This window comes from Glycine max, chromosome 10 (assembly GCF_000004515.6).
Source record: "Glycine max cultivar Williams 82 chromosome 10, Glycine_max_v4.0, whole genome shotgun sequence".
Lineage (NCBI taxonomy): Eukaryota > Viridiplantae > Streptophyta > Magnoliopsida > Fabales > Fabaceae > Glycine > Glycine max.
Window position 1 is genome coordinate 4,568,608 of NC_038246.2, and position 19,162 is coordinate 4,587,769.

The window sequence follows — 19,162 nt, forward strand, 5'->3', positions numbered from 1 at the left end:
TTCCTATAATAAAAATAATAAGAAGTAAATTAATTAAGTACTAACTCATTGTTTGATAAGTGGCGAGCTAATATTAAAATACATAGAACATTCAGTAGTTACTTTCAAGTTTTAAAAAATCTCATATAAATTATCGACTCGATCTTTTTAAAGTTAGACGTGCCATATTTTTTTAAAAAAAACTGGAGTTTGGAAAATCAATTAGTTTATAAATTTTAAAAGCCTCACATTAATATTTTAAAACTTTTATTATTATACCCATTTTTTCATCCCAACTAAATTATTTCTTAAAATATTAACAGTGCGATTTTTTAAAAAGTTATAAAATATATTCACTTATTATTCAAATTTTTTAATAGTTTAATTTGATTTGATGGAAAATAAGATAGAGTTTAATCAAAATATAAAATAGTTTTATATATTATATTCTAATAGAAATAACTAACCTATAGGATGACATAGGAATGTAAGATAATGGTGCAATGTTGTGTTAACATGTGAAATATTATTTATTTAATGAGGAATTTGTGTTTAATTGTTTTTAATCAATAACAATCATACATCACTAAGATTAATCTCAAATCGAATTTCAGAGACACTTGTAATGAAAAAAAATAAAAAATTACTGCTTAATATATTTTTTTAAATAATTATTATAAAAATAAATAAATTTATCATACTTGATAGTTTATGATTAAATAACATATAAAATTATTTTATTCTATCAATATATAATATGTTTGCTCAACAAGGTTATATTTCATAAAATTAATTAAAAAGTTAATTAAAAATTAACTTATTAAATTATAAATATAATGTAAAATTAGTTTTTTAAGTATACATACCTATTTTTTTTTCTCTTTTTACTAAATAATATAAGAAAATAATCTTACTTTTTTTTCTTTCCTTCACAATTTATTTCTTAAACCAAAATACCATAAAAATGATATATATTTACAATTAAAACCACTACTCGTGATACGCTTAATATCTTTCCATTTAATTACTTCGAAAAATTATACTTTCCCTTATCATAAGTTGTCATTCTAAAAAGTAAAATTAATAAACTTTTATTTTATATAAATTTAATAAAGAAATAAAAATTTAAAATAATCGTACCAGTGGCACTGGTACTGGTCACTATACTGTTAACGCCGGGTTTACCAAATTTTAAGTTTTAACCATAGCACACGGCAGTACAGCACACACGGTAAAATTGAACACCGGTTCGATCAATTTTCCCACGCACTGTTACTCGAAGGTAAGTTTCTAGTTCTACCAAATCCAAAAGAATTTTTAATTTTTTAATTTTTAAAAAATTGTTTCACCATGTTCATTACAACTGTTAACTTTCCCCTTTGAAATCCTTTCTCAGTTCTGCGCCAACTGAAACGCAGATCGAACTCCGCCGTAGCCATCATCACCGATCGAACTTCGCAAGACAGAGATCAAATTCTGATTCCGACACAGTAACAGTATGAGCGTCATCGACATTCTAACCCGAGTCGATTCCATTTGCAAGAAGTACGACAAATACGACGTCGATAAGCACCGCGATGCTAATGTCTCTGGCGACGATGCCTTTGCCAGACTCTACGCCTCCGTCGACGCCGACATCGAGGCCCTACTTCAGGTACGCCCCGGCAGAATTTTGCACAACTCAATTTGTGCCCTAATTGGTCAATTTCTCTTCAAAATCACGGAATTAGGGTATTCTCTCACGGTGTATGGAGGGCAGAAATCTGATATATGTTTTTTAATTTTTGTGTAGAAAGCAGAAAGTGCTTCCAAGGAGAAAGGTAAGGCATCAGCTGTAGCGATCAATGCAGAGATTCGTCGTACTAAGGCTCGGTTGCTGGAGGAGGTTCCCAAGTTGCAGAGATTAGCTGTGAAAAAGGTTTTATTTTATTGTTTAATGTTTAGGCTGTGAAAATGATTAATTGAATCTGTGAGATGTTTTAACTGTGAATTCTCATCAATCTTGTAGCTGGAGCTTTTCGGATGTAATGAAGAGTAATTTGGTTTGCTGAATTAATCTAACTAATAACTTGTTAGGAGCTTTAATAATTTATTTAATCTAATTGAAGAGTTCTGTTTTAAATTTTGAACACTGAGAAAGAGTAGAGAAATAAATCCAACTTCTCCATTGTTTGGTGTCTGCTATCTGCTTTTACTAGTGTAAGTGTAACTGTCCAGCTTAAGGGGTATTCTTGTTTCTGTCTGTAGTTCTGACTGTTTTAATCCTCTATTGAGTTATTCCATTTGGTGTACTTATTTCCATTGAAGCTTGATTTTTTATTTTTTTTAAGTTTATTTTGCACTTTGTAACTTATTAGAATGTGAAGTTTCAAAGTTAATGAATGATTCAGTTTATCCACAGGTAAAGGGGCTTTCATCACAAGAATTTGCTGCCCGTAATGATTTGGTTCTTGCATTGCCGGATAGAATCCAAGCAATACCAGATGGGGCTCCTCCTGTGCCAAAACAAACTGGAGGCTGGGCAGCTTCTGCTTCACGTCCTGAAATTAAGTTTGATTCAGGTAATCTAGTTATCCATGTCTCAGGCTGATGCAATTATCGTATTTCATCTGTGAGAGGCCTTTTAAATAACTGACTCTGTTCATGTATGTGAATCACTGAATCATCTCAAATATAGATGGGCGATTTGATGATGAATACTTCCAACAAAGTGAACAATCAAATCAATTTAGGCAGGAATATGAAATGCGTAGAATGAAACAGGCAAGTAACTTAAAGCAGTTGCGAGTGGTTTGCCGTTATCTTTTAGCTTAGGTTTTTGTTGATTATTGGATGTCTCTCCAGGAAATGGTTCACCTTTCAAATCTAACTTAACATAATTTTTTAGGATCAAGGTTTGGATGTGATTGCTGAAGGATTGGATACATTGAAAAACATGGCACATGATATGAATGAGGTCAGTTGCTTTATTTTTTTTTTTGTTAGAGTATAAATTTAATCCCTATATTCAAGATTGTTTTAGTCCCTTAATGTAAAAACTCAACATTTTGGTCCCTGCATGAAAAATTGTTTACAAATTAGTCCCTAGCCTGTACCATTTATTAAAGTTATATTGCTTTTTCCCCCACCTATTGGCACCAAAACTAAATAATGTGTAAGTGTAGGGACCGAATGTAGTTTTTTTTTTTAAAAAAAATTTATGTAGTGACTAGTGACCAAGATAGGGACTAAAATGAAAAAAATGATGTCTGGTGTCGGAACCAAATTTTTAATTTAACCTTGTTTTTATCTTCCCTTGTGCGTGTGTATGTTTTAATCCTTTCTAAGTTTATTATTTATGTGTTGAATACAGGAACTGGATAGACAAGTTCCACTGATGGATGAGATTGACACTAAGGTAAGAACTGAGAATTATCAATTTCTGCCTGTATCCTAAATAAAAATATGGAAATGTTGGCTTTTAGAACTTGAATTATGAAGTTGAAATTAGTATAACACAATTGTTTGTCATCTTTACAGGTGGACAAGGCATCCTCTGACCTTAAGAATACAAATGTTAGACTTAAAGACACAGTGAACCAGGTTAGCTGACTACAATTGTATCTGTATAGATTTCCATCAATTTAAAGTTGTATCTGTGATAGATTTCTTGCTGACTCTTATATGATTTTTTTCATCCAGCTTCGATCCAGTCGAAACTTCTGTATTGATATTGTTTTGTTGATTATAATTTTGGGAATTGCTGCCTACTTATACAAGTAAGGCTCCTATCACTTTTCATGAACTTGAAAACTCAGCACTGCTCTTCTGCTCTTGAATTTCAATCTGAAAGTATTCTTTATAGTCCTGCTCAATTTGCTTATTGATTTGAATACTGGAAATTTTGCTGTATCTACTAACATGATCTTGTGTGGGAAATTTGAGGTACATTTTTAATTTTGTAACCTTGGATCAAATATTTTAAAACTTATATTTCATATGGTAACTTTAAGCTGCATTTTAAGTCTGAAATTGGGCTTGTGGGTTGTTAGTAAAGCATTTGTCTCATTTCCTAGTATGCATATGTAGCCTTTGCTGCAGAACATAATCTTGTTTTGTTCCCTCTGTTGCCCATGTCTCATAGGCTTGGTTTCTGACATGTAATCTCATTATCTATTTTCTTCGTGATTCATATTGGCGTATCCTTTATTGCCTCTTTACAGTAATTAGAATATCTGTCACTAACTTCTGAAACCTGATCTAATTAGGGAAAGTTTAGGTGGAGTGTGATTGAGGCATTCATTTGAAATTTGACGAGAATATAATTATCTAGAAAAAACTTAAATGCTTGCCTAAAATGGTAGTTTGCAAACTGCTCTAGCCAAGTGAATTTCTTGGAAATTTGAAATGATACGGTCATATGAATGAAAGTTTAATAAACTCTGTAGAGACAACAATCATTTTAAGGATTATTATAATGATTTCTTACGATTGGGGGATTGTGCTTGTAATTTCTGTCCCTATTCCCAAATATGTTTTTCTTTGAAATTGAAACATATATAAACTACTTCATAAACCAAATTTCTAGTTCAATGATGTTGAAATAAATTATGCTCTATCTAAAAAATTTAATATTCTATTTGCTCATTAACTGAAGAATAGTAGATTCTTGTCACTTTCTGATGGCGCTGCTGGGATTTGATTTTCAATATATCATAGCATCAGCATGTGTTTTTTTATGAATCTTGCATACTTTATGTTTTTTGAGATACCTTTCTGACTTACCGTGCTCATTTTGCAGCGTACTAAAGAAATGATGTGTACAAAGGCTGATGGATGTTCGAATGGTTTGCCTTGTATTTTGAGGATATCTTCTGATTTTTTTATTTTATTTCTACCATTGTGAAAATTTCCTGCGACTTGAGAGGCGTGCCCTTGTGCTTTATAAGCAGTCCTGTGTAATGTGTATGCAGTCATGTCAGATACCATTAGTATGTGTATGTTAAATAGTTGCTGCTTATTTTATACACTTGTTTTGGTATATGTTATAGTATTATAAATTGACGCTGATGAATTAGGAAGGATGCTTTGATTGAAATTAGGAATTCTAGCTGGAGTTAGCTAGCTACAAGCACGACGAAAAGATAAGTATGGGGACCCGCTTAATAATTGAAAGAAAATTATATTCGACTAATTATTTTGTTGTTTCTTGACTTGCAAATCTGTTTTTAGTTTTAAACATCTCGTGATTTGTGACGAACTCCTTCATTCCTTTAATTATGCTATATGATTACATGTCACATCATTTGTTTATCTGAGTTTAGAGGCATCAACCAAATTTTGTTTGTGGTGGAAATGCGATGTATAAATCCCATTATCTGTAAATGGATTTGTCGTTCATTTGGTTAATCATGTTGTGGTTGTAGTGACGCTATGATTAAACCTACTTCCCTAAAACTAAAAGCACCTCTTGGGAGGCCAAAAAGGCAACGAGTGTGTGGGATTTAAAACCCAGAGAAAGTATCTTGTGATTAGGATTAAGTTGATACTACTATTTGGGAAGAAATTAGTTTCACACTAAAAGATATAGGATTTTTAAAAAAAAAACAAGCAATATCAGTTAATAATACTTTCGTTTATAAGTCTGGGCTCCCATGTTGAGCCTTCCGCTAGGGCCCAAGATGAGCCAAATTACCGGTTAACCTTCTTAGCTAGGGTGTGTAAAGTGGTTCCCGACTTATTAAAAATTCATTGTTTTGAAAACTAAACCAAATTGGCCGGTTAGACCAGAAAATTGATGAACTGGTTAGGTGACCTGTTTAAATAAGTTATAAAACCTGTTGGAAGAAAAACTGGTTAAACAGCTGAAAAAATTGGTTAGAACTTAGGAAAAAGCTGGTCTGAAACCGATTCACAGTGAATCAATAAAAACTATTTAATACAATATCATTTTGGTTTTCATAAAAGAATGAAAATCAATCTAAAATGTTATTTTCTTTTTTATTCTAAATGTAAACTTGTTATTATTGGTAAATGTTGATGTGTATTATTGAAACTTACACTTAAGTATTATAATATATTTAAACCGAATTTTTGTATGTACTTTGAATATTAAGAATTTATAAAATTATTTTTTAATTTTACTTTCAATATTAAGAATTTATATAATTATTTTTTAATTTTACTTTGAATATTAAGAATTTATATAATTTTATTCTTTCTAATTTAATTATGGTTTAATCACAGTTAAATTATTAAACTTTGAACATGCTGTGACTAGTTTAATAATAGGGTTGGTTTGAAAAATATTGATAAAAATAGCTAGATTAGATTCTACTAGTGGAACTACTTAATGAGTGTTAATGTTTTAATTATGTTAAGATTTACGTTAAGTGTAAGTGAATTTTAATTGTAATATTGAATCGAAGCTCAAGTCGTCTCCCAAGAGAATAGTGCAAAGATGGATATTCAAATTAAAACCTTTTAGATAAATATATTTTTTTTGTTTTTATATTTTAAACTACCTAAAACTAAAACCAATCAAAACAAAAAATAAAAGATATATTTTTCTAGAGAGATTAATGTACTGAAAATTTAATAAAAAAATTAAAAGAAAAGGTAAGAAGTTACTTGTTGACGTGATAATAATTATAGATGAAAATAATAACGTTAAGATGTTAAGATTGTACTTGAAATCCCCATATTTGCTGTAATTCCTCACACTTCTACGTCGTTATATTGTTCATCCCCGATTCACTAATGTATTCTATCCCTAATTCCTTAGATGATAGACCCTAAATCATTTGTCTTGATTCCCAATCTCTTGGCAAACACCAACACAAACAATCAACATTATCGTTTGAGAATTAACGAGTCTTAAATAATATTATTTTATTCTTAAAGATAATTCCAATTAAGTATTCGATTCAATTTGAATTTCAATGAGACTCGTCAAAGTACACGTCAAATTCCTAGAATCATCTATGAGGTGTGCAGGCTCACAAAACATTAAGTAAAGAAGACATGAACTCAAATAATATATTAATGTGAGAAAATTACATCAAATAGAGTTCAATCTTTTCCTCTCCTAGCTAAGAAAGAAACTAGCCATTCATGAAATACAAGAAGAGAGAAGAGAATAAGTTTTTTAGTGAAAAATGGTGTGTAGAGGTGTGCTTTTTTGTTGTTGCCTATGTCTCTTTATTTATAGAATCATAGATGAGTTTAATAGAGACAAATAATTTCCTTAATTTACAAAATAATATAATCTATACAAGAAAACTATCTCTTCTATTGATATAATCTATTTTATTTGTTATAATTATCTTCCAAGTGATTTTCTTCATTTATGTTCGAGCTATATCTTCATAATTATCTATGTTTTGAATTAATTTAGTTTTCAGATTTGGCACGCTCCTCATTTAAGCAAGATATTTTTTGTAAAATTTTATCTTCTCTATTTGAACAATGAGCTTCGCATCCGAAGGGTGGAATTCATATGCAGGAGAGTTGGATTTCTAAATTGGAACCTTTGTCCATGTAATGATAAGTTATAATATATGCCTACGAAGGAAGCTAGGGGAAGTATCAAATTGTGTATATCATCCACCAAAAATATTTTTAATCTTAAAACCACTGTGCATCAGTGCATGGGTTATATTTATATATTATATATTATATGCTGCTAGATCATGCAGAGAGTGGCAATTAATTATCAGGTAATATAGTATTAGGCAGATTATATTGTATTAGGCACGTTTTGAGGGAAAGATATATAAGAAAGCAATACCTATTTGTCCCATCTTCTTTTATAAAAGAAAAATGTTAAATGGGACGAAAGTTAAATTGCACGAAAGATACGAATGATTTTGATTGATTCATAATTATATTTATCCATAAATGTTTTTCGTCAAAACACCAACTTAAAATTGAGTTATTCCATGAAACAGCCACAACATGTTTTCGTGCAGTTCGTTCAAAATTACTTCGTACTATATAACAGTTCTCTTTATAAAAACATTGTTAGGGCATACCATATAATTTAATGAGTATGATTACGTTGAAATGTAGACAAAATATCGAATGCTATGGTGAGGTCATAGAGGGGTGTCTTTTTTTCCTTTTATACACAAGAAATCAACTCAGGTATTAAGAAGTTTATTATAACCTATGCACATTATTTAACCAATTAAATTAGATTCTTTTAATATGATAATGGATGTTGACTGATTAGTTTGTTTTTGTGTCATAAGAAAATAAAAACTAAATCAATCAAAATTTTAATTTGGTTTGATTTATTTGTGACAAATTTTTTATCAAATTAAATTCAAACAAATTAACAACATATTATTATTATTTTTATCGTAAGTCAATAATTATTAATGGTTTATATTAGCTAAGCCATTAATTCAGATAAAAAAACTAAACCATTAATTTTATTTATCAAAATTATAAGAAATTACAAGCCCCTCAAATAGCACAAGCAAACTTTTAGAAAGTACCAAGGTTTCTTGAGGATATTACAAATTGCGATCAGGATCTAATGTATGACTTTGTGCTGAAAGGGATTAGCCTCACACTCAAAAATGCAACAAAATCTTCGGAAACCAAATTACTTTTCTAGCTCAAGTTTTTCAACACTGAAATGTATACTATAGCTAGTAGCTAGTGCTTCAGAGCTCAGATAATTGTTAACTGATTCATAATATTAATTGGCTAGGGGAGTTACATAGTGGGATGCCACGAAGTTCATCATGTTGGCAGGATATCTAGGCCATGTAAAGAGGCTTTTATACAGTTCTAAATTTTTAAACAAGTTTTAGTTATTAACTTGTTAGCTACTAGTACAGTTTTATAATTAAGAAGAAACATCTTCCGATGAATTTTTTATAATCAGGTACTTGAATTTTAATATGAGAAAACCATTACAACCAGGGGAATAAAATCATTAATTAAGGAGATATATAAAGTTGACCTAGTGGTAAAGAAAGAAAGGAAGAAAGACAGGTGGTAAATTCAAGTAACATGTCACATTTTCAAATTTTTCTGCTAACAAAAATTAACAAACCAACAATTAACATTTGTTGATAAAATTAAAAAAGAAATACTAAATTAGGGAGCAACGTGTGAGAACCTGTTGCAGAAGGTCCTTGGAAGTAATGCTAACAATTTGAACTTATGGTGATTTTCACCAAAAGAAAATAACAGCTCCTGATTTCGTTTGTAATTTAACTAATTGCAGAAACTTGTATGCCTCTTATGAACCAGTACTAATAAGATAACATTATAAATGTGCATGATGAGCCTAATTCAAGTTTTCTATACAACATTTCATTAAATTGAAGGGCAATAACTGGAGTTTCTTCTAATTATGGGATGCACAATATTGATAGCTTATCACTCTGATATGCAATCTTAGTTTTCACTTTCAAAGAAGAAAAATAAGTAGCCATCTACTGGCTGGATGCATCTATTTTGAATTCAGTACCCAACAAATAAGTTTGTGCCCCACGGATTGTGTAAAAACAATTAGGTGGTACTGTTTTCATAAATTATTCACTTTTGTTTAATAGCTGGTTAAAAAAAATGTTTTAGAATAGATATGGAAACACAAATGTTGGGGTAAAGCAACTAGCTTTTCTCTGACAAGGAATCATGTTCAATTCAAATGTTGAATATTGTACATGGGTTACTTGGCAATTGTCTTTTAATGCATGCATGGATTTCAACAATTGAACTGATTGTACCTTTAAGATCAGAACTCTTTAGGGATTTATCCTAATCCAGGTTCTTTTATGACCAAATCCACCTATTCCAGCAATATTCATTATTATTCATTATTATGTGTGTGTACTTACCTAAATAAAGCCCAAGTTGGCTCAAACTTAAAACTGAATTAAATGTTTGTTTTCCCCAAATTTCTCCTCTTTTTTCTTTTATTAGACGAATTACAAGGTCAGATTTTGAGTTATTGTCATCCGCAAAATAAGACAAATATTGTGAACAAATTTATGAAGCTTGACACAGAATTATACTGGATCCCACCATGTTGATTATATTCTATTTCGGGTCCCAATGCGAACTTTAATTATTGAAAACCGGGTTACTTGTTCTTGGCCAGAGTGCACCACATTCTTCTGATTATCATTTTCACAGTTTACTACAGTATATGTGAGTAGTATTAGGTATGTATGATTAATAATTTGAAAAGAACCTAAAGCATTCCCTGTATTATATGACATTATAATGAAAAAATAGAATAGATTATGTGTGCAAAATAGTTTTATATTATTATTTAATATTAAATTATCATATATAATAAGTTTATTAATTTTTACATTAATTATTTTAAAAGTGAAATTAACGGTAATTTGTGATTTTTTCTAAGTGTACAAATATTTAAGTTTCAAACCCTTACATAATTGGTCTATTTGCATTGAAGTGGATCAGTTTCAAAACTAAAAAGATGTACTACTTTGCTTTCCCCATTTTTAAAGTATTTCTGCAGTGTCTACTGACGTGGAATGTTAACTAATTAATCAGCTGAGAGGTTACTTCATTTATGCAAACCTCGAAACATAAAACTTTAGTTTATACATATACCTCACCATATGTAATTACCAAACGGGAAATTCAGATAAAAATAAATAAATAATCTGGCGATTTGATTTGAAAAGAAAAATGGGCATGGGAGAAGCTTGTATTTGGCGTTATTCCTACCATACCAATACCTTAGTCCCATTGCACAAAACTCCAAGAAGCAGAACATGCATGGAAGCAAGCTGAAGAGACATAATAAGACCAACTTGATTCTGTTATTTGTTCTATTCTTCTTGGAACTATATAATCAGCTCTATAATCAATTTTCTTTATCCCCTTAATAGACAGGCTGTTTTGACATCACTGCCTTACAACTATATGCCTCTACATTTCAATCAGTGAATCATTGGTCAATGAACAAGCCCCACTTCCCACAGCTCTTTGCATCCTTTTTTTCCCTCACAAAATGTCAATTTATTAAAGTCAATACTCAAAGAGTGATGGATAATGAAATTAATTTAGAATTAGGACAATATTTTACCAACAAATATATCCTTTGAGTGTGTTTTCTTATTTGTAAGAATCAAAGATAATAAATCACGTATCATTCTCTCAATTAAATGAGTTAAACTTTCTTGGTATCATTTAAGTATGTGAATGAGTATTTAAAAACATTTCAATTGGAAATAAATAAATAAATTTATTTTGTTTTTCTTAGACTCTTAGCATCATATAAGTTCAAAACCGAGGCTTTGTCTTGTATATATACTTTAATGGTGTCTAATTCGAGGCCAAATTTTAAATTTGTCTTGGAAACAAATTAATGAAATAGTTATACAAATACCAACAAATTACGCAACTTGGTTGGTGTTGTGTATACGTATACCATTTTTTTTATCGGCAGATTGAAATTCGTCTATGATTTTGACATGCGTTTAGCCTTCAAGTCATTTCATGCGTAGTAGAACAGGCCTGAAGTTCAAATTCGTTCAAATGTGAACACATTGAAATTCATCTCAATTAATTTTCAAGCAAAAATGGTTATATACTTTTGTGAGTGGAGCCACACGGAATTATCTTATGATGGAATCGGTTTTTCTTTGCACGTTGAATGTTTTTGAGTATGCTTAAAACGCAACTTTTTTGAAATTGATTCGATTTATCGACGTAATCACGATTTACTCAAATCAATTCTGATTACAAGCTATACTATTATTTTAACCCATTACTTTGCAAAATGATTTGACATCACCATTCACCAATATAGAAACAGAGGTCAAACAAAAAAATGACCAATTTATACTAGTAGAACACAACTAAACGCTCACGGTGAGGCATGAATTGATACATATCTTATCCTTCTTATGTGGCTTGATATATATATAAAAAAAAAAATAGCAATGCAAAAACACACGAGGCCCCAATAGATCAGTCTATGTCGAGAGCACAATTTTTCTTCTTCTTCTCTTTCATGTCCTAACCAATTCAAGCATACAAGCATATTTAATCTTATCAAATTCAGCTGCTGTATCCCAATCATGGATACGAGTCAATTTTTATTCATTATTGTTGTGAAGTATAATGCTTCCATGTATAATCTTTGTCTCGACACTATTAGATTTTGTTAGTTGAACGGACTCTTAATGATTAATCAAACACCTTTAATTAACAACATATCAAACTATAATTTTTTTTCTTTTTTAATCGTCCTAATTAAGGTTTTTGATTCATCGGCGATACCCTTAAGTATCTCACAAAATTAAGTTTTTAAGTTAATTTGAAATTAATATCCTTAGTCGGATCGAGCCAGCCATATTAAAAACTTTTTGTTTCTCCTCAAAAATATTTTATGCAGGTTGAAAATTGATTTCAATTTTTTTTTCAGAAGCATGTGCTATCAATTGAGCCACACATGTTAAGTATACCAAATTACACGCAAGTGGTAGCTTAACTTGTCAAAATTAAACTCCTAATATATAATGACGACACTGATTAAACTGAAAAGCTAGTGAACTAAATGAAGAAATTCAGAATTCATTTAATAACTGAAAGATTAGTACAAGTTTGTTAAGAACATATCTATAACCGGACCATGCCTATTGTATGGTCAATCAAGTGAGAAGAGGGTGCAGCAAAGTGGAACAGGTACTAACAGTCATTCTTTGAATGGGACCGGTTGGTGAAGATTCCACATACTCCTATATGTTTGGTTCTGGAATAAATGTCTAATAATTAATAAAAAAAATCCTCACAAACACATAACACACACGATCATGTGTTTGTGTTTGGAGATTCACACCCCGCGCCCCCTTTTAATTTTTAATTGATTCGGAGATTGCTGAATCAGCATGCAGCTTTTATAATATATGTTTTTGTTGCAATAAGAAATTGTTGATCTGGGTGATATTTATTTTGATTTTTTAAAATAAGGTCTTGGATCTGAATTTTATAAATAAAAAAATTTAATTGAGAAAGAAAACCTCTACTAAAGATGATTAATAAGATTTTTTTAATAAAAATCAATGAATATTTTATACGAATAATATTATTAAAAAAAATGTTTTTGTTGCTGTGCCTATATAGTACGTCTTCCCAGTTATTAGATTGATATTTGAATAGTGCTAGTTTTTGGACTGGTATGCCATGGTTCCGCAGTTTGCGCCGCACACATGAAAATAAACTTATGCAAGAAACCAGTGATGAAAAAGAGATTAGACAGTGATTTGCTGCTGGGTTCAATTTTGGAAAATAATAGATAAAAAGTTTGTGAAAAAAGATGCTTGGATTTTACCAATGAGCAATGTTTTTGTTTCGTCCTATGCAAAATCAGAGTCAAATACACGGCCGAAAAAAGAAAAAGCTAATTGAAAACATTCAGTCTCAATGAATTACGATGAAGCAAAACTGTTGAAGTGATCAGTTAGTTTTTCAAACAAAGCATGCTTTGATGTCCTTTCCTTGCTCTCTCAGCTGGTAATTAAATTTATATTCTTATTATGCTGAATTCAAACTGTTGTGAAAAGTAATGAAAGTAGAAGAAAAATAATTAACACAGGTTAACTGGAAACTTAAAAAGATATTATTGGTTTGAGTAAAATAGTGGTGGTGAAAACGAAATACTTTTATCAATTTTTCATTTTTGGTTTAAAATTTTAATCCCTCTTAAGGGAGCTAAATTATCTTTAACTAATATAATATATAGTTCTATTTGATAATCTTGAATATATAATATAAAATTGTTTGTTAAGTTTATATTAAGTTTGATATAATGGCCCAGCTGGTGCTGTTAGCCTTTGGTTATCAATTATTTACATATCTTAATCTTATGTTAATACTTATGTAAACAGTGGCTCTCTTTTTGGATAATTTTCATATGATCTGTTTATGGTTTGGGCACCCATCTATGTCCTTTATTCAATATATTTAATACTTTGCCAATTAAAAAAATTATTAGTGTAAAATTTTATTTACACAGTCAAGTAAGCAAAATATTATTGAATTAGTTAAAGTTATAATCTTATTATATATATATATATATATATATATATATATATTATTGCATCATGATGTAATTTTTTTTTATACTCTCACTATATTTTCTTTATTTTACCACTCTTCGTCTTGTGAATCTCAAAAAGCAAGGTACCCGTTTCCGTTGGTTGAAATTCCTTTCCTTCTCTCCCTTCTTAATTTTAAAGGAAATTAACAATGCGTTGGTATTTATCAACTTAGTTTGGATGTGACCTTTATTAGGAAGAAATTATTGAAAAAGTTTCTATTAAAATGGTATTTGATAAGTATAGATGCAAAAGTTACTGGATTTACATATCAGTTTGATCTATATATAGATCAAGACGGGTGGCAGAACCAAAGAAAATTTGGAGGGATATATAAATTACGAGTGATCAAATATTTTATACTTTCATAATCTAATCAATTTAATTCATATTTAAATTTAATCAAATTCACTTATATATTTTAAAAAACATAAATAAATGAACTGAATGGATTAAATTTTGTGATTAATGGACGGATTATGGTTCATTTTTCTTCCCTTCAATCTATTAGATTAATTAAATTATTAAAAATTGATCTAGTGGTTCTTCTTTCTATTGCTATGAAAGTCCATTTCTTCATCTTTCTGTTCTCCATCATTACATGATTCACCAACAATAATGTTATAATTATTGAAAATAGATTTCAAAATGTAACATACTTTTAAAAGGAAGGGATGATAAAAAAAAATAAAAATTAACTAATGAGTTATAGCTTCAGTAAAAAAAAAAAAGAGTTATAGATGGTTTTAATTAAATGATGGATTATTTTTTATCCATTAATTATAATTTAACTCAAAATTTATCCTAGTCATTCAATTAACACCCCTAAAACAAACCGTTAAGATTACTTTAAAATAATTTGTTTACCTTTAAATATTTCCACTTATTTTTTTTCTTAATTTCTATTTTGATATAAAATTTCTTTGTTGCTTCACATTCTATTACTTAAGTATATAGAGGAAGAGTTCAATTTAACAAAAGTATGTCTCTTTAAAGTTTGATATTTGAAAGACTTATTCTATTTATTCTGTAGCAGAAAAGGAAGACAAAAATCTTTTCCTGCGCCATTGCTAACCATGAGGCCAATGCCTTGGATTATATAAAAGGGAAAAAACCGGGCCCTAATGAAGTTCTGCGACTGACGACTCATCAGATGCACGTAAAAGGGTTTTTTTTAATATTTATTTATAATTACTTAAACGGGTAATTTAAAAAAAATATAAACACCAAAGTAAAAAAATCGTCCGTGTAACTGTATAATCACTTCAAAAAAACAATCATACTATATATATACCAACATAAAATTATTAACTAGTCATTAAACTTACTCTTATGAATAAAACTTTTTGTCTAATAAATTGATCAACTGAGAGTTTTATATATGCTTCCCTAATTAAGTTAAGTAGTACAATATTGTAATAAATACAAATTGTACAGTTTCATGATAACATTTATCATGATAAACTCATATCAACAACAGTAACTCAGTTTATTATGTAACTAACATTATATATTAAGAATTAAGACATTCAAATAGTCACCATTCACAGCAACTATATTTATAAAAATGAACGAGTTTCTGAGTAATAATCAGGTTTTGTGACATCTAGATGAGTATCCCATCTTTAATCCATTTATACCTTGAAGGAAAAGAAATGGTTTTGTTCCACTTTTACACGTTGAAGCTATTGTGATATTTTACAAATCTTATATTTCTGCTCTTCACAAGTCAAAAGAGGTCCTGCCTATATAAAAAAAAAAAGTCAAAAGAGGTCCCCCCTTCAGTCCCTTGAGTATTCCCACTCTTGATATTGGAGTTTTCTCTCTACTATATAATTAGTTGTTTAAGTTAACCATATATTTTAGCTAAATATATACTTACAACTTTGTGATACGCTGTTTTGCTAGGTCAACTCAGCTTCAATAATTCAAGCTAACAAATTGAAGTACTAACATACTAAAATGTTATTAACTTATAATGTCTTTGGTATCAAATGAAGAGAAATTCTCCATATATAAAAAATAAATTAGCTTTGAAATATTTCATTATTTCTACACAAGAAAGTAGATCTCCACTCGCGAATATATTATTTCTTGTTTATCCATATATATACATTTTTCTACATATAATTAAGGATTTCCAGCAAATACTCGTACGAAATAGACCGAATCATTAGGGTCTTTGAAAATTCTAGCACTAAAACGCGTTTATGGATAACAAAAAATATATAGTATAATTTGGAAATGAACTTTCAGGAGAGCTGTTTAAAATTTGCAATCGAAGACCAAGCATAAACCGAAAGAAATTATAATTTAGAAGCAAGAATAACGGGACCTTCGATCTCTCTATACACTTGCGGGGAAGACGGGGAATCCATGGAATGGATGTATTTGAGGGATAATATATGTATTTTTTTATATAATAACTATGAGTTTCATTCCTTTACCCTGCCCTACCTGCAAATCAAATTAGAGATCTTGTCAATTCATAAAACTAATTAATTTTAAAAAATATTATCACATGAATAAAAACTAAATATTAAAAATAAGATCAACAAACTCATAGGATTGTCAAGGTGATCTTAAGACTCCATTATATTCATATAAAAGAATAATTTATTTAGTAAAAAACTGTTGGAAAAACTCAGACTTTCTCACTTCGTGAAGTTTAAGATAGACACTTAGTAATTAAATGTAATAAAGGAAACACACGATTATAATTCTTCTTCAATATGGAGATTCTTTCACTATACAAAAGAATAGTAGGGTTACAATGATGTGTTTATAAAATTAACTCACTCTACGGTGTCTCAAACTTGAGGATAGAGACTTATGAAGCTATTTATCTTCTCTCTCAAATAGGCTCCCTAACTTTCTCACGTAGATTCACTCTTGTCGTGGATGATTAGGAATGAAAGCTCCTACCCTTATACTACTTCACCTCCACAATGTGGTGAAGATTACTTGTATCTTAGGGTGGAGATTAATTCTTTAGAATGCTTCACAAATTCTAAAAATCTCTATACTCTTCTACTCCCTTTCATATCTTTCCATACTCTTCCATAAGATTTCAGAAGGTTCCACACATCTCCAGAATATTCTAGATTTTCACAAGTTTCTAAAGAGTTATACATTACTCTAGAGTTCTACATGACGTTCTATAGAAAATTTTATACTTTTCTAGAAAATTCTATAATTTTTTAGAACCTCTCCAATTAAAGAGCCTCTCCAACAAAAACAACTTATGTTTAATTATCTTTGGATGCAAAATTTTCTTAACCAATAATGATTACGCACCATGAGCCGATTAATTTTTTATCATTAAGATCAACAAGACGTTATACATTTTTTTTTCATTATGAATGTTTATTCTAAATGAGTAAAAATATTCACTGTGTCTCTCTAATATATTTTCTAATTATTAATTATCACATGGGGCTTTGCATGTCTGTCAGGGCTACTGAGAGGAATTGATCATAGGATACCGAAATGAGGACATCAGGAAACAAATAATATAGATTGGAAGGGAAGCTCCGAAAGCAAGAAGCCAAAAGCAGTTGAGTTGTCTGATATTTTTATAACACAACACATTACGTTTTCCCCAAATTATTATAATTCAATTATTTATATATATTTCCTTTGTTCCCCTCAATTTATTATGTGAAAAATTAATCAAAAGATGTAACCCCTGGGCGCCGATCCTGCTCGTTCAGTTCCTCAATACAATATTGTCAAAACCTTGGTCCCCACATCTTCTACTATAGTCTATTCTCTAATTAATCTATCTAATTCATTACTAATTCTCGGTTTGATTGATAGTCTTCACCTAATTCTGTTCCTTACCAATTCCACTAGCTTGCCCGGGTCTCAAATCTGATGATGCAATCTTAATCACTTTGTAAATCTTTAATACACCAAGTTGAAACTGTGAAAGCTAGCCTTTCTTTATTAACATACTCAATATATTATTCTAATTAAGTTTAGAATTAAAACTAGTGTCAGCTTCAATAATAATAGATACATGAGTCTCTTAAATAAGTTAAATAAGATTTATTTATTTTATTAGTAAGAAATATTTATCGACTTTGTCGATAATTAATCTTTATTAAAAAATTAGGTGAATCATTTTAGTGAAATTATATTTTTTTAATTATATTTTTTTTTCATCTACAGAATTCGAACTCGAGATCTTATTTAAAGGAATTAAATTTACCACTCGGATCAACCACATTTTTTTGCTATATATTTGTATGGAATTTTTTTATTAAGAAAAATATGTTAATTAAGGAATTAACTACTAGTTATATGTGCACACAAAAAGAAATTTTGGACGGAGGAGACGCAATATTGGAGTGCCCCATCTGTTTCTACACCATTAACCACCATATTTAAATGCTAAGACCAAATGAGGCAAGAGCTTAGAAATCTAATTAACGCTAGCTGTTGGATATATCATATATATCATGGCCCCAAAACGATTTTGCCAATCTAAGCACCATGCTTTTAACAGGCTACACCTATATATGTGATCTTATTCTTCCAATATGCTTATGGATTCAAAAAGGAGTATCAATAACGTAGGATGGTCCTCCTAGTAAGTGCATAATTAAATACATAGGAGACGTAAAGGTTCGCCCTCTCCCTCATATCTAACCCTTTTGAAGTGAAAGTCAATAGTCTATGCTTACATGGACCATTATGATGCGTGTGCATAGTCTCTAAACAACCATATACAAAAGAAAATGAACACACTCTCTGTGACAATCGGTGTCCTCTATATGGAATAGTTATCCCTCACATTAACCTCAGTGGTTGTGGTTTAGTTGAGGTGGAAATAAAAAAGGCTAACATTGTTACTTGTGATGGCAAAATTTGTTCCCACACGAGACATGTAGGGTTGTTGGAAATAGACAGAAGGAGTTATGACGAGGAATCAGAATATATATACATAATTTTCAAAGCTCAGTAATCTTTTTTAATAATCACGTGGACTACATATGGTATAGAGCAGGAAATGTTCTAATATTACACATATAACCTGCAGATAGTTATTGTTCATCTAAGATAGAAAAAAGAGTATAATAAATATAGGGATTGTGCAAACTGTG

The 19,162-nt window shown here is 29.9% G+C and overlaps 1 protein-coding gene across 2 annotated transcripts; it reads left to right on the forward strand.

Moving 5' to 3' along the window:
* Nucleotides 1-1,151: 1,151 nt before the first annotated feature.
* Nucleotides 1,152-4,983, forward strand: LOC100819272 (syntaxin-71). Of its 2 annotated transcripts, XM_003537234.5 has the most exons (10): nucleotides 1,152-1,261; nucleotides 1,376-1,633; nucleotides 1,772-1,897; nucleotides 2,381-2,540; nucleotides 2,657-2,742; nucleotides 2,867-2,935; nucleotides 3,332-3,376; nucleotides 3,499-3,561; nucleotides 3,661-3,737; nucleotides 4,760-4,983. In XM_003537234.5, exons 2-10 carry the CDS (start codon nucleotides 1,478-1,480, stop codon nucleotides 4,773-4,775), a joined length of 798 nt encoding a protein of 265 aa, XP_003537282.1. In that variant the 5' UTR covers nucleotides 1,152-1,261; nucleotides 1,376-1,477; the 3' UTR covers nucleotides 4,776-4,983. The 2 variants fall into 2 exon arrangements, with proteins under 2 accessions (XP_003537282.1, XP_040862278.1); XM_041006344.1 differs by lacking the exon at nucleotides 1,152-1,261 and having other exon boundaries at nucleotides 1,330-1,633.
* The last annotated feature ends 14,179 nt before the right edge of the window (nucleotides 4,984-19,162 follow it).

Coding starts and splice junctions, on each gene's coding strand:
- LOC100819272 (XM_003537234.5), top strand. CDS start 1,478: ATGAGCGTCATCGACATTCTAACCCGAGTCGATTCCATTTGCAAGAAG. Junction 1,634..1,771: donor ACATCGAGGCCCTACTTCAG/GTACGCCCCGGC, acceptor ATTTTTGTGTAG/AAAGCAGAAAGTGCTTCCAA. Junction 1,898..2,380: donor AGAGATTAGCTGTGAAAAAG/GTTTTATTTTAT, acceptor GTTTATCCACAG/GTAAAGGGGCTTTCATCACA.